At 35.3% G+C, this 17,901-nt stretch overlaps 1 protein-coding gene across 4 annotated transcripts in view; it reads right to left on the reverse strand.

Moving 5' to 3' along the window:
- Window positions 1–4,268: 4,268 nt before the first annotated feature.
- The window catches only part of drp2 (dystrophin related protein 2), a 299,389-nt gene continuing 285,756 nt past the window's right edge, over window positions 4,269–17,901 (reverse strand). For all 4 annotated transcript variants that reach the window (XM_062043976.1, XM_062043975.1, XM_062043974.1 and 1 more), the window contains 6 exons: window positions 15,875–15,997; window positions 11,883–12,120; window positions 10,154–10,289; window positions 10,006–10,092; window positions 7,056–7,092; window positions 4,269–5,948 (listed from right to left, as the gene is read on the reverse strand). In XM_062043976.1, the coding sequence (XP_061899960.1) occupies window positions 7,073–7,092; window positions 10,006–10,092; window positions 10,154–10,289; window positions 11,883–12,120; window positions 15,875–15,997 (604 nt within the window). In that variant the 3' untranslated portion in view covers window positions 4,269–5,948; window positions 7,056–7,072. The remainder of the gene's footprint in view (window positions 5,949–7,055; window positions 7,093–10,005; window positions 10,093–10,153; window positions 10,290–11,882; window positions 12,121–15,874; window positions 15,998–17,901) is intronic.

The raw sequence follows: 17,901 nt of genomic DNA on the forward strand, positions 1-17,901 counted from the left end.
TAATAAAAATTGTGTAGGGTTAGCATGTATATATAAATAATATTACTGTGTAGGCTTAGCATGTGTATATAAATAATATTAATAATAAAAACTGTGTAGGGTTAGCATGTATATATAAATATTATAATAACTGTGTAGGGTTAGAATGTGTATATAAATAATATAACTGTGTAGGGTTAGCATGTGTATATAAATATTATAATAACTGTGTAGGGTTAGCATGTATATATAAATAATATAACTGTGTAGGGTTAGCATGTGTATATAAATATTATAATAACTGTAGGGTTAGCATGTATATATAAATAATATAACTGTGTAGGGTTAGCATGTGTATATAAATAATATTAATAATAAAAACTGTGTAGGGTTAGCATGTATATATAAATAATATAACTGTGTAGGGTTAGCATGTGTATATAAATAATATAACTGTAGGGTTAGCATGTGTATATAAAATTATAATAACTGTGTAGGGTTAGCATGTGTATATAAATATTATAATAACTGTGTAGGGTTAGAATGTGTATATAAATAATATAATAACTGTGTAGGGTTAGCATGTGTATATAAATAATATTAATAATAAAAATTGTGTAGGGTTAGCATGTATATATAAATAATATTACTGTGTAGGCTTAGCATGTGTATATAAATAATATTAATAATAAAAACTGTGTAGGGTTAGCATGTATATATAAATATTATAATAACTGTGTAGGGTTAGAATGTGTATATAAATAATATAACTGTGTAGGGTTAGCATGTGTATATAAATATTATAATAACTGTGTAGGGTTAGCATGTATATATAAATAATATAACTGTGTAGGGTTAGCATGTGTATATAAATATTATAATAACTGTAGGGTTAGCATGTATATATAAATAATATAACTGTGTAGGGTTAGCATGTGTATATAAATAATATTAATAATAAAAACTGTGTAGGGTTAGCATGTATATATAAATAATATAACTGTGTAGGGTTAGCATGTGTATATAAATAATAATAATAAAAACTGTGTAGGGTTAGCATGTGTATATAAATAATATAACTGTGTAGGGTTAGCATGTGTATATAAATAATATAACTGTGTAGGGTTAGAATGTGTATATAAATAATATTAATAATAAAAACTGTGTAGCGTTAGCATGTATATATAAATAATATAACTGTGTAGGGTTAGCATGTGTATATAAATAATATTAATAATAAAAACTGTGTAGGGTTAGCATGTATATATAAATAATATAACTGTGTAGGGTTAGCATGTATATATAAATAATATAACTGTGTAGGGTTAGCATGTGTATATAAATAATATTAATAATAAAAACTGTGTAGGGTTAGCATGTATATATAAATAATATAACTGTGTAGGGTTAGAATGTGTATATAAATAATATTAATAATAAAAACTGTGTAGCGTTAGCATGTATATATAAATAATATAACTGTTATAATGTGTATATAAATAATATAATAACTGTGTAGGGTTAGAATGTGTATATAAATAATATTAATAATAAAAACTGTGTAGGGTTAACATGTGTATATAAATAATATAACTGTAGGGTTAGAATGTGTATATAAAATTATAATAACTGTAGGGTTAGCATGTGTATATAAATATTATAGTAACTGTGTAGGGTTAGCATGTATATATAAATAATATAACTGTGTAGGGTTAGCATGTATATATAAATAATATAACTGTGTAGGGTTAGCATGTGTATATAAATAATATTAATAATAAAAACTGTGTAGGGTTAGCATGTGTATATAAATAATATAACTGTGTAGGGTTAGAATGTGTATATAAATAATATAATAACTGTGTAGGGTTAGCATGTGTATATAAATAATATTAATAATAAAAACTGTGTAGGGTTAGCATGTGTATATAAATAATATTAATAATAAAAACTGTGTAGGGTTAGCATGTATATATAAATAATATAACTGTGTAGGGTTAGAATGTGTATATAAATAATATAATAACTGTGTAGGGTTAGCATGTGTATATAAATAATATTAATAATAAAAACTGTGTAGGGTTAGCATGTGTATATGAATAATATAACTGTAGGGTTAGAATGTGTATATAAAATTATAATAACTGTGTAGGGTTAGCATGTATATATAAATAATATAATAACTGTGTAGGGTTAGCATGTGTATATAAATAATATTATAACTGTGCCAGGTTGGCATGTGTATATAAATAATATTATAATAACTGTGTAGGGTTAGCATGTGTATATGAATAATATAATAACTGTGTAGGGTTAGCATGTGTATATAAATAATATTATTAATAAAAACTGTGTAGGGTTAGAATGTGTATATAAATAATATAATAACTGTGTAGGGTTAGCATGTGTATATAAATAATATTACTGTAGGGTTAGAATGTGTATATAAAATTATAATAACTGTGTAGGGTTAGCATGTGTATATAAATATTATAACTGTGCCAGGTTGGCATGTGTATATAAATAATATTATAATATTATAATAACTGTGTAGGGTTAGCATGTGTATATAAATAATATAATGACTGTGTAGGGTTAGCATGTGTATATAAATAATATAATGACTGTGTAGGGTTAGCATGTGTATATAAATAATATAATGACTGTGTAGGGTTAGCATGTGTATATAAATAATATTATTAATAAAAACTGTGTAGGGTTAGCATGTGTATATAAATAATATAATAACTGTGTAGGGTTAGCATGTGTATATAAATAATATTATAACTGTGCCAGGTTAGCATGTGTATATAAATAATATACAATTTGTGAAAGGTTAGCATGTGTATATAAATAATAACTGTGTAGGGTTAGCATGTGTATATAAATAATATTAATATTAAAATTATGTAAGGTTAGCATGTGTATATTAATAATGATAATAATAAAAACTGTGTAGGGTTAGCATGTGTATATAAATAAATAAATAATAAAAACTGTAGGGTTAACATGTTTATACAAATAATATTAATATTAAAAATTGTGTAGGGTTAGCATGTGTATATAAATACCAATAATAATAAAAACTGTAGGGTTAGCATTTGTATATAAATAATAATATTAATAATAAAACTGTGTACGGTTAGCATGTGTATATAAATATTAATAATAACAACTGTGTAGGGTTAGCATGTGTATATAAATAATAATATTAATATGAAAAACTATAGGCTTAGCATGTGTATATAAATATTAATAGTATTATTAAAAGCTGTGTAGGTTTAACATGTGTATATAAATAATTATATTAATAAAAACTGTGTAGGGTTAGCATGTGTATATAATTAATAATAATAAAAACTGTGTTGGGTTAGCATGTGTGTATAAATAATAATAATAATTACTGCAGAGGGTTAGCATGTGTGTATAAACACCAATATTAATAATAAAAACTGTAGGGTTAGCATGTGTATGTAAATAATAGTATTAATAATAAAAACTGTGTAGGGTTAGCATGTGTATATACATACCAATATTGATAAAAACTGTGTAGGGTTAGTATATGTATATAAATAACAATATTAATAAAAAAAAACTGTAGGGTTAGCGTGTGTATATAAATAATATTAATAATACAATTGTGTAGGGTTAGCATGTGTATATAAATAATAATAATAACTGTGTAGGGTTAACATTTGTATATAAACACCAATATTAATAATAAAAACTGTAGTGTTAGCATGTGTATATAAATAATAAAACTGTGTAGGGTTAGCATGTGTATATAAATCATTTTAACACTAAAAACTGTGTAGGGTTAGCATGTGTATATAAATAATAATATTAATATTAAAATCTATGTAGGGTTAGCATGTGTATATTTTATTGAGGAGGATTGATGTGAAAATGCAGTGTAATCAGTAGGTTTTGAAGGGGTTGCTAAAATTAATGATAAATACAAACACCTTAATTCAATAACAATAAATATTTTTAGGATTCATGGCAAAACAAAATTGTGTTTTGTATGCATCATGTTGGCAAATGTTTGTCATCATCAATTTAATATATCAGTCTTATTTATTCATATATTTAATACATTATCACCATCAGTCTTATTTTTTCATATATTTAATATATTGTCACCATCAGTCTTATTTATTCATATATTTAATATATTGTCACCATCAGTCTTATTTATTCATATTTAATATATTGTCACCATCAGTCTTATTTATTCATATATTTAATATATTGTCAGTCTTATTTATTCATATATTTAATATATTATCACCATCAGTCTTATTTATTCATATTTAATATATTGTCAGTCTTATTTATTCATATATTTAATACATTATCACCATCAGTCTTATTTATTCATATTTAATATATTGTCACCATCAGTCTTATTTATTCATATATTTAATATATTGTCACCATCAGTCTTATTTATTCATATAATTAATATATTGTCAGTCTTATTTATTCATATATTTAATATATTGTCACCATCAGTCTTATTTATTCATATATTTACTATTGTCAGTCTTATTTACTCATATATTTAATATATTGTCACCATCAGTCTTATTTATTCATATATTTAATATATTGTCAGTCTTATTTATTCATATATTTAATATATTGTCACCATCAGTCTTATTTATTCATATATTTAATATATTATCAGTCTTATTTATTCATATATTTAATACATTGTCAGTCTTATTTATTCATATATTTAATATATTATCAGTCTTATTTATTCATATATTTGTCATTATTTAGTCACCTGACAAGTCTGCTCTCAGAAGAATCTAGTAAGATTTGATACATATTAAAACTAATTAGAAAAAAAAAAGACGTATTCTGGGATATAATTATTTATTATTTACTTGAGTGTAAGATTATTGTTGCAGTTATTATTTAATGTAATTATTTCTTAATTATTTGATGTCATCAAAATAATGACAAACAAACTTCCGAATTTGGAATTATCCAAATAAAAATAAAAGGTTTTAGTTTTAAAGTAATGTAAGTAAAAGGATGGATGGAACATACTATATTAATGGGACGTATAAATATATTTTGTATGTAAATAAACATTTTGCCTCATCACATTTGAAGTACATTTAGCTTCTTAAGACGTCTTTTTATAGCTAAAAGTATCGCGTGTTCACCATTTTACTTGATGCAGGACTCTTCAATTCTGTGTTTCTTGAAAATAATCCACTTTTCTGCGTCTCATCATTTCTTTTCCTGCATCCTTTCCATGTTTAACTCTACTTTCAGTCTCTAAATTTGCTCTCCGTGCAAACTCGTGTGTCGTAAATCCTCCGCAAATAAACATATAAGGGACAAGCGGTAAAAAATGGATGGAGGGGATATATTTTTTACCTCCTCCAGATCAAGTATGAGATGTCGTCATGGAAACCAATGACGACGGCGAGAGCAGGAAGTGGCTAAAAAGCTTTCCTTCTTTAGCGTTTGCGTGACGAGCATCATCACAGCCGCATCCTTTGTTGCCTAGCGACCGTACCACAACGGAGCGAGGGAGCTTTCAAAGGAGTCTTGTGTTGTGTTGTGTTGTGACAAAGCAGACGTGATGTTGTTGTGACGAGGTTGTCAAAGTGCGTCACGCCCCTCAGCCGTCCCCCCGGCAACACGTGCTTTCTTCCTTCTGTTGTGCAGCATCCTTCTCTTCTTTTCACATCCGCGTGGAGGGGGAGGGGCTTAAAACATTTCTGTCAGAGATGAACTTTTTTTGGTCATATTTTGAACCCCATTGATTAGTTTTTGAAGGTGCAGCCACATATGAAGCTTAAAGCTCGACCCCCTCAGAGTCTTGCCTCGGTCGCCCCTGACGACCTTCCACCTCCTCCCAGTGCAGCTGAACTGGGCCGAGCCGAGCCGAGCGGCACTCGTGCGCCCTTTGGTCCTTTTTTAAAGCGAGATGTGTGACGTGCAGCCTGGAAGGAGCAGAGCCAGAAAACATGAAGCCACTTACTGTACGTCAAATATGTCATATTGCTTTCATTAATAACATCTTTATTCATTCCAGGATCTATTTATTCATTTCATCCCCAAATGATTCATTGTAATCTGTACGATCAATTCAGAAATATTATACATCAGAAATAATTGTATTAAACCTACTGATTCATTGTTTTAGTTCATGGCCCAGACCATTTATTATTGAAATAAATACATGAATAAATCAGCTATTGAATAAATAATGAGATAAATCTGCCATATAGTAAATAATCAAACAACTACATAAAAGAATAAATAAACACTGGTTTTGAAATAAACACAACAATAAACTAAATATTAATCAACTAAATAATTATAATCAAACAAAGACTAATTTACACTACATTTAATTACTTTTTTGTAATTAATAACCTTTCACGACACTGCGGACTTAATAAAAACATGAAATATATACAAAGATCATAAGTGGGTCATGACACACAAACATACATTCATCTCAAATGAAAAATTATCGCCATGAATATAAATATAAATATATATATATATATATATATATATATATATATATATATATATATATATATATATATATATATATATGTATACACACACATATATACAGATACACACATATATACTCACATTCATACATATACAGCCATATATATATATATATACACACACATACATAAATTTATACATATATATATATGCATATACAGACATATATACATATAAATACACATATACATATATATGTATACATATATATATATATATACATATGTATGTATACACATATATTTATAGATATACATACACACACATATATATATATATATATATATATATATATATATCTATATTATACACACACACACACACCTATATATACATATATACATGTATATATGTATACACACATACACATAAATACATATATATATATACACATATACATACATACATATATACACATATACTGTACATATATAAATATATGTATATAAACATATACATAAATACATTACATGTATATATATACATGAAGTAAATAAACTGGTCATGAAACAGATAAGTACCTTGAGGGCCAGGTATCCTAGATGTGTGAGGTGGTGCCTGCAGGGAGGATGGAAAGTAGGCAGAAGAGTTAGTTGACACAAGTTGTCACTAACTAACTAGTCTGTGATGACCAGTATTCACTAAACAGTCTGTGATGACCAGTTGTCACTAACTAGTCTGTGATTACCAGTTGTCACTAACTAGTGTGTGATGACCAGTTGTCACTAACTAGTGTGTGATGACTAGTTGTCACTAAACAGTCTGTGATTGCCAGTTGTCACTAACTAGTCTGTGATGACCAGTTGTCACTAACTAGTGTGTGATGACTAGTTGTCACTAAACAGTCTGTGATTGCCAGTTGTCACTAACTAGTATGTGATGACCAGTTGTCACTAACTAGTGTGTGATGACTAGTTGTCACTAAACAGTCTGTGATTGCCAGTTGTCACTAACTAGTCTGTGATGACCAGTTGTCACTAACTAACTAGTCTGTGATGACCAGTATTCACTAAACAGTCTGTGATGACCAGTTGTCACTAACTAGTCTGTGATTACCAGTTGTCACTAACTAGTGTGTGATGACCAGTTGTCACTAACTAGTCTGTGATGACCAGTTGTCACTAACTAGTGTGTGATGACTAGTTGTCACTAAACAGTCTGTGATTGCCAGTTGTCACTAACTAGTCTGTGATGACCAGTTGTCACTAACTAGTGTGTGATGACTAGTTGTCACTAAACAGTCTGTGATTGCCAGTTGTCACTAACTAGTATGTGATGACCAGTTGTCACTAACTAGTGTGTGATGACTAGTTGTCACTAAACAGTCTGTGATTGCCAGTTGTCACTAACTAGTCTGTGATGACCAGTTGTCACTAACTAACTAGTCTGTGATGACCAGTATTCACTAAACAGTCTGTGATGACCAGTTGTCACTAACTAGTCTGTGATTACCAGTTGTCACTAACTAGTGTGTGATGACCAGTTGTCACTAACTAGTCTGTGATGACCAGTTGTCACTAACTAGTGTGTGATGACTAGTTGTCACTAAACAGTCTGTGATTGCCAGTTGTCACTAACTAGTATGTGATGACCAGTTGTCACTAACTAGTGTGTGATGACTAGTTGTCACTAAACAGTCTGTGATTGCCAGTTGTCACTAACTAGTCTGTGATGACCAGTTGTCACTAACTAGTGTGTGATGACTAGTTGTCACTAAACAGTCTGTGATTGCCAGTTGTCACTAACTAGTATGTGATGACCAGTTTTCACTAAACAATCTGTGATGACCAGTTGTCACTAAACAGTCTGTGATTACCAGTTGTCACTAACTAGTATGTGATGACCAGTTGTCACTAAACAGTCTGTGATGACCAGTTGTCACTAACTAGTGTGTGCTGACTAGTTGTCACTAACTAGTGTGCGCTGACCAGTTGTCACTAACTAGTGTGTGCTGACCAGTTGTCACTAACTAGTGTGTGATGACTAGTTGTCACTAACTAGTGTGTGCTGACCAGTTGTCACTAACTAGTGTGTGCTGACCAGTTGTCATTAACTAGTGTGTGCTGACCAGTTGTCACTAACTAGTGTGTGCTGACCAGTTGTCACTAACTAGTGTGTGCTGACCAGTTGTCACTAACTAGTGTGTGCTGACCAGTTGTCATTAACTAGTGTGTGCTGACTAGTTGTCACTAAACAGTCAGTTGTCACTAACTAGTGTGTGCTGACCAGTTGTCATTAACTAGTGTGTGATGACTAGTTGTCACTAAACAGTCAGTTGTCACTAACTAGTGTGTGCTGACCAGACTGCCATGCTGTCTCGGGTTTTAGTGAACTGACCTGGTTCAGAGGTTTTAGTGAAGTGACCTGGTTCAGAGGTTTTAGTGAACTGACCTGGTTCAAAAGTTTTAGTGAACTGACCTGGTTCAGAGGTTTTAGTGGACTGACCTGGTTCAGAGGTTTTACTAAAGTGACCTGGTTCAGAGGTTTTAGTGAACTGACCTGGTTCAGAGGTTTTACTAAAGTGACCTGGTTCAGAGGTTTTACTAAAGTGACCTGGTTCAGAAGTTTTAGTGAACTGACCTGGTTCAGAGGTTTTAGTGAAGTGACCTGGTTCAGAGGTTTTAGTGAACTGACCTGGTTCAGAGGTTTTACTAAAGTGACCTGGTTCTGAGGTTTTAGTGAAGTGACCTGGTTCTGAGGTTTTAGTGAAGTGACCTGGTTCAGAGGTTTTACTAAAGTGACCTGGTTCTGAGGTTTTAGTGAAGTGACCTGGTTCAGAAGTTTTAGTGAACTGACCTGGTTCAGAGGTTTTAGTGAAGTGACCTGGTTCAGAGGTTTTAGTGACCTGACCTGGTTCAGAGGTTTTAGTGAACTGACCTGGTTCAGAGGTTTTACTAAAGTGACCTGGTTCTGAGGTTTTAGTGAAGTGACCTGGTTCTGAGGTTTTAGTGAAGTGACCTGGTTCAGAGGTTTTACTAAAGTGACCTGGTTCTGAGGTTTTAGTGAAGTGACCTGGTTCAGAGGTTTTAGTGAAGTGACCTGGTTCAGAGGTTTTAGTGACCTGACCTGGTTCAGAGGTTTTAGTGAACTGACCTGGTTCAGAGGTTTTACTAAAGTGACCTGGTTCAGAAGTTTTAGTGAACTGACCTGGTTCAGAGGTTTTACTAAAGTGACCTGGTTCAGAAGTTTTAGTGACCTGACCTGGTTCAGAGGTTTTAGTGAAGTGACCTGGTTCAGAGGTTTTACTAAAGTGACCTGGTTCAGAAGTTTTAGTGAACTGACCTGGTTCAGAGGTTTTACTAAAGTGACCTGGTTCAGAAGTTTTAGTGACCTGACCTGGTTCAGAGGTTTTAGTGAAGTGACCTGGTTCAGAGGTTTTACTAAAGTGACCTGGTTCAGAAGTTTTAGTGAACTGACCTGGTTCAGAGGTTTTACTAAAGTGACCTGGTTCAGAAGTTTTAGTGACCTGACCTGGTTCAGAAGGGAAGACGTTCCTCAGCTGCTCGATGACCTCCTGCAGCTGCATCACCGTGTCCTGCTCATCTTCCATCTGGTCACCTGACACATGCCCAGTGTGACTCTAGGACCTTTGTGACCTCTGCATGTAGCTGCCACTCACCTGCTGCTTCTGTGTCCCTGCTGGCCACGCCCCCCTGGTGACCCTGGTGACCCTGGTGACCCTGGTGACCCCCTGCAGACACAGGCGACGACAAGGTGGACGCTTCTGATCCATTGGCCTCCCAATCTTCTCTGGGCTGTTCACAACATCCAAAAGTCCATTTTACAAAGTATCAAGTTCTACATGAACAGTTACTCACGTGGAACTAGGAAAGTATCAAGTTCTACATGAACAGTTACTCACGTGGAACTAGGAAAGTATCAAGTTCTACATGAACAGTTACTCACGTGGAACTAGGAAAGTATCAAGTTGTACATGAACAGTTACTCACGTAGAACTAGGAAAGTATCAAGTTTTACATGAACAGTTACTCACGTAGAACTAGGAAAGTATCAAGTTTTACATGAACACTGACTCAAGTGGAACTAGGAAAGTATCAAGTTCTACATGAACAGTTACTCACGTGGAATTAGGAAAGTATCAAGTTGTACATGAACAGCTACTCACGTAGAACTAGGAAAGTATCAAGTTGTACATGAACAGTTACTCACGTAGAACTAGGAAAGTATCAAGTTCTACATGAACAGTTACTCACGTGGAACTAGGAAAGTATCAAGTTCTACATAAACAGTTACTCACGTAGAACTAGGAAAGTATCAAGTTCTACATGAACAGTTACTCACGTAAAACTAGGAAAGTATCAAGTTCTACATGAACAGTTACTCACGTGGAACTAGGAAAGTATCAAGTTGTACATGAACAGTTACTCACGTGGAACTAGGAAAGTATCAAGTTCTACATGAACAGTTACTCACGTGGAACTAGGAAAGTATCAAGTTGTACATGAACAGTTACTCACGTGGAACTAGGAAAGTATCAAGTTCTACATAAACAGTTACTCACGTAGAACTAGGAAAGTATCAAGTTCTACATGAACAGTTACTCACGTAGAACTAGGAAAGTATCAAGTTCTACATGAACAGTTACTCACGTGGAACTAGAAAAGTATCAAGTTCTACATGAACAGTTACTCACGTGGAACTAGGAAAGTATCAAGTTCTACATGAACAGTTACTCACGTGGAACTAGGAAAGTATCAAGTTCTACATGAACAGTTACTCACGTGGAACTAGAAAAGTATCAAGTTCTACATGAACAGTTACTCATGTGGAACTAGAAAAGTATCAAGTTCTACATGAACAGTTACTCATGTGGAACTAGAAAAGTATCAAGTTCTACATGAACAGTTACTCACGTAGAACTAGGCAAGTATCAAGTTCTACATGAACAGTTACTCACGTGGAACTAGGCAAGTATCAAGTTCTACATGAACAGTTACTCACTTGGAACTAGGAAAGTATCAAGTTCTACATGAACAGTTACTCACGTAGAACTAGGCAAGTATCAAGTTCTACATGAACAGTTACTCACGTGGAACTAGGCAAGTATCAAGTTCTACATGAACAGTTACTCACGTGGAACTAGGCAAGTATCAAGTTCTACATGAACAGTTACTCACGTGGAACTAGGAAAGTATCAAGTTCTACATGAACAGTTACTCACGTGGAACTAGGCAAGTATCAAGTTCTACATGAACAGTTACTCACTTGGAACTAGGAAAGTATCAAGTTCTACATGAACAGTTACTCACATGGAACTAGGAAAGTATCAAGTTCTACATGAACAGTTACTCACGTGGAACTAGGAAAGTATGAAGCAGGAATCCTACCTGGAGCAGCAGCTCTCTGAGTCTGTGCAGCTGAGACTCCAGCTGCTTGTTGTGGTCCTCCAGGATCTGCATGCGGGTCTCCAGCCTGGTCTTGTGCTGGCGCAGCACCCGAGCCTCCGCCAGAAGCTCCTCGTCTTGCTGCTCGTCCACGATGGCCTCGCCGGCCTCGGTAAGCATGGGGAAGGACGCCGCCTCCTCGTGTTTCCACTGCAGGCGCCTGTACTCGCCTTGCAGCACCCTGCAGGGACCACAGACACCTCCTTCAAGCAAACCAACTAAGTTGACTCTGGGACCACGGAGACCAACTAAGTTGACTCTGGGACCACGGAGACCAACTAAGTTGACTCCGGGACCACGGAGACCAACTAAGTTGACTCCGGGATCACGGAGACCAACTAAGTTGACTCCAGGACCACGGAGACCAACTAAGTTGACTCCGGGACCACAGAGACCAACTAAGTTGACTCCGGGACCACAGAGACCAACTAAGTTGACTCCGGGACTACGGAGACCAACTAAGTTGACTCCGGGACCACGGAGACCAACTAAGTTGACTCCAGGACCACGGAGACCAACTAAGTTGACTCCGGGACCACGGACACCAACTAAGATGACTCCGGGACCACGGAGACCAACTAAGTTGACACCGGGACCATGGACACCAACTAAGTTGACTCCGGGACCACGGAGACCAACTAAGTTGACTCCGGACCACGGAGACCAACTAAGTTGACTCCGGGACCACGGAGACCAAATAAGTTGACTCCGGGACCACGGAGACCAACTAAGTTGACTCCGGGACCACGGAGACCAACTAAGTTGACTCCGGCACCACGGAGACCAACTAAGTTGACTCCGGCACCACGGAGATCAACTAAGTTGACTCCGGGACCACGAAGACCAACTAAGTTGACTCCGGGACCACAGAGACCAACTAAGTTGACTCCGGGACCACAGAGACCAACTAAGTTGACTCCGGGACTACGGAGACCAACTAAGTTGACTCCGGGACCACGGAGACCAACTAAGTTGACTCCAGGACCACGGAGACCAACTAAGTTGACTCCGGGACCACGGACACCAACTAAGTTGACTCCGGGACCACGGAGACCAACTAAGTTGACTCCGGGACCATGGACACCAACTAAGTTGACTCCGGGACCACGGAGACCAACTAAGTTGACTCCGGACCACGGAGACCAACTAAGTTGACTCCGGGACCACGGAGACCAAATAAGTTGACTCCGGGACCACGGAGACCAACTAAGTTGACTCCGGGACCACGGAGACCAACTAAGTTGACTCCGGCACCACGGAGACCAACTAAGTTGACTCCGGCACCACGGAGATCAACTAAGTTGACTCCGGGACCACGAAGACCAACTAAGTTGACTCCGGGACCACGGAGATCAACTAAGTTGACTCCGGGACCACGGAGACCAACTAAGTTGACTCCGGGACCACGGAGATCAACTAAGTTGACTCCGGGACCACGGAGACCAACTAAGTTGACTCCGGGACCACGGAGACCAACTAAGTTGACTCCGGGACCACGGAGACCAACTAAGTTGACTCTGGGACCACGGAGACCAACTGGGACCATGGAGACCAACTAAGTTGACTCCGGGACCATGGAGACCAACTAAGTTGACTCCGGGACCATAGAGACCAACTAAGTTGACTCTGGGACCACGGAGACCAACTAAGTTGACTCCAGGACCACGGAGACCAACTAAGTTGACTCCGGGACCATGGAGACCAACTAAGTTGACTCCGGGACCATGGATTAGTTGGTCTCCGGGACCACGGAGACCAACTAAGTTGACTCCGGGACCACAGAGACCAACTAAGTTGACTCCGGGACCACAGAGACCAACTAAGTTGACTCCGGGACCACGGAGACCAACTAAGTTGACTCCGGGACCACGGAGACCAACTAAGTTGACTCTGGGACCACGGAGACCAACTGGGACCATGGAGACCAACTAAGTTGACTCCGGGACCATGGAGACCAACTAAGTTGACTCCGGGACCATGGAGACCAACTAAGTTGACTCCGGGACCATAGAGACCAACTAAGTTGACTCTGGGACCACGGAGACCAACTAAGTTGACTCCAGGACCACGGAGACCAACTAAGTTGACTCCGGGACCATGGAGACCAACTAAGTTGACTCCGGGACCATGGATTAGTTGGTCTCCGGGACCACGGAGACCAACTAAGTTGACTCCGGGACCACGGAGACCAACTAAGTTGACGACTAAACAGCGTGTACTATTAGTGATCTAGTAAGACTAAACAGCGTGTACTATTTGTGATCTAGTAAGACTAAACAGTGTGTACTTTTAGTGATCTAGTAAGACTAAACAACGTGTACTATTAGTGATCTAGTAAGACTAAACAACGTGTACTATTTGTGATCTAGTAAGACTAAACAGTGTGTACTTTTAGTGATCTAGTAAGACTAAACAACGTGTACTATTAGTGATCTAGTAAGACTAAACAGTGTTAGGCCCCTCCCACCTCCACAGACACACACCTGGGGATAGGCTGATTGGCAACACACTGTCAGTATTTGAGTGTAAATGCTGTAGTGTTTAGTAAACAACACAACAATTGAGTGTAGATGCTGTAGTGTTTAGTAAACAACACAACAATTGAGTGTAAATGCTGTAGTGTTTAGTAAACAACACAACAATTGAGTGTAAATGCTGTAGTGTTTAGTAAACAACACAACAATTGAGTGTAAATGCTGTAGTGTTTAGTAAACAACACAGTATTTGAGTGTAAATGCTGTAGTGTTTAGTAAACAACACAGTATTTGAGTGTAAATGCTGTAGTGTTTAGTAAACAACACAGTATTTGAGTGTAAATGCTGTAGTGTTTAGTAAACAACACAACAATTGAGTGTAAATGCTGTAGTGTTTAGTAAACAACACAGTATTTGAGTGTAAATGCTGTAGTGTTTAGTAAACAACACAGTATTTGAGTGTAAATGCTGTAGTGTTTAGTAAACAACACAGTATTTGAGTGTAAATGCTGTAGTGTTTAGTAAACAACACAACAATTGAGTGTAAATGCTGTAGTGTTTAGTAAACAACACAGTATTTGAGTGTAAATGCTGTAGTGTTTAGTAAACAACACAACAATTGAGTGTAGATGCTGTAGTGTTTAGTAAACAACACAGCATTTGAGTGTAAATGCTGTAGTGTTTAGTAAACAACACAACAATTGAGTGTAAATGCTGTAGTGTTTAGTAAACAACACAGCATTTGAGTGTAAATGCTGTAGTGTTTAGTAAACAACACAACAATTGAGTGTAAATGCTGTAGTGTTTAGTAAACAACACAGCATTTGAGTGTAAATGCTGTAGTGTTTAGTAAACAACACAACAATTGAGTGTAAATGCTGTAGTGTTTAGTAAACAACACAGTATTTGAGTGTAAATGCTGTAGTGTTTAGTAAACAACACAGTATTTGAGTGTAAATGCTGTAGTGTTTAGTAAACAACACAGCATTTGAGTGTAAATGCTGTAGTGTTTAGTAAACAACACAACAATTGAGTGTAAATGCTGTAGTGTTTAGTAAACAACACAACAATTGAGTGTAAATGCTGTAGTGTTTAGTAAACAACACAACAATTGAGTGTAAATGCTGTAGTGTTTAGTAAACAACACAACAATTGAGTGTAAATGCTGTAGTGTTTAGTAAACAACACAACAATTGAGTGTAAATGCTGTAGTGTTTAGTAAACAACACAACAATTGAGTGTAAATGCTGTAGTGTTTAGTAAACAACACAGTATTTGAGTGTAAATGCTGTAGTGTTTAGTAAACAACACAACAATTGAGTGTAAATGCTGTAGTGTTTAGTAAACAACACAACAATTGAGTGTAAATGCTGTAGTGTTTAGTAAACAACACAACAATTGAGTGTAAATGCTGTAGTGTTTAGTAAACAGATGAAGAATATACTGTAGTAGTTGACTGACCTGTTCTCCTCCTCCAGGCGGGCCAAGGTGCACTGGAGCTGGTCCTGGTCCTGGTGCTCCAGGTGGACCAGCAGCATGGGAGAGTCCTGGTCCAGGTGACGCAGGAGGTACTGGTCTTCATCTCTGAGTGGAAACAGCACACTGACAAGTTTGTGTCGTGCTGTCAGACTTTCTTCTGTCACTCACATCCATCAAATCACCTTTAAAGTACTCCTCCATTAACCAGCTGGTGTCAATTATTATTATTATTATTAAGTCAATGTGTAATCTTCTCTCATTTTGACTGCACATGCTCTTTTACCTGAACTGGTAAAGGCAGGGCTTGATATGCTTAGTGATCAGGACACTTTGGACCAGGGGTGTCCAAACTTTTTGACTTGGGGGCTGAAAGCCAGATGCATGGAATATATATATATATATATATATATATATATATATATATATATATATATATATATATATATATATATATATATATATATATATATATATATATATATATATATATATATATATTATAGATGGATGGATGGATGGATGGATGGATGGATGGATGGATGGATGGATAGATAGATAGATATATATGTATATCTATATATATATATATATATATATATAGATATATATGTATATGTATATATATATATATATAGATATATATGTATATGTATGTAGATATATATGTATATGTATATATATGTATATGTAGATATATATATATATATGTATAGATATATATATATGTATGTATATCTACATATATATAGATAGATAGATAGATATAGATATATATGTATATATATATATATATATATATATATATATATATATATATAGATATATATGTATATGTATATATACATAGATATATATGTATATGTATGTAGATATATATGTATATGTATATATATGTATATGTAGATATATATATATATATATATATATGTAGATATATATGTATATGTATATATACATAGATATATATGTATATGTATGTAGATATATATGTATATGTATATATATGTATATGTAGATATATATATATATATATGTATATGTATGGATATATATATATATATGTATGTATATCTACATATATATAGATAGATAGATAGATAGATAGATAGATAGATAGATAGATAGATATATATATATATATATATATAGATATATATAGATATATATGTATATGTATATGTATGTAGATATATATGTATATGTATGTAGATATATATGTATATGTATATATATGTATATGTAGATATATATATATATGTATATGTATGGATATATACAGTCAAGAAAATAAGTATTTGAACACCCTGCTATTTTGCATGTTCTCCCACTTAGAAATCATGGAGGGGTTTGAAATTTTCACAGTAGGTGCATGTCCACTGTATGAGAGATAACCTAAAAAGAAAAATCCAGAAATCACAATCTATGATTTTTTAACAATTTATTTGTGTGATACAGCTGAAAATAAGTATTTGAACACCTGTCTATCAGCTAGAATTCTGACCCTCAAAGACCTGTTAGTCCGCCTTTAAAAGTCCTCCTCCACTCCACTGTATATCCTGACTCAGATGCACCTGTGTGAGGTCGTTAGCTGCATAAAGACACCTGTCCATCCCATACAATCAGTAAGACCCAAACATTCAGCATGGCTAAGAGCAAAGAGCTGTCCAAAGACACCAGAGACAAAATGGTACAACTCCACAAGGATGGAAAGGGCTACGGAGAAATTGCCAAGCAGCTTGGTGAAAAAAGGTCCACTGTTGGAGCAATCATTAGAAAATGGAAGTAGCTAAACATGACGGTCAATCTCAATTGGAGTGGAGCCCCATGCAAGATATCACCTGGTGGGGTCTCAATGATGCTAAGAAAGGTGAGGAATCAGCCCAGGGCTACACGGCAGGACTTGGTCAATGACCTGAAAAGAGCTGGGACCACTGTTTCCATGGTCACTGTTGGTAATACACTAAGACGTCATGGTTTGAAATCATGCATGGCACGGAAGGTTCCCCTGC

Source organism: Entelurus aequoreus, linkage group LG04, assembly GCF_033978785.1.
Source record: "Entelurus aequoreus isolate RoL-2023_Sb linkage group LG04, RoL_Eaeq_v1.1, whole genome shotgun sequence".
Lineage (NCBI taxonomy): Eukaryota > Metazoa > Chordata > Actinopteri > Syngnathiformes > Syngnathidae > Entelurus > Entelurus aequoreus.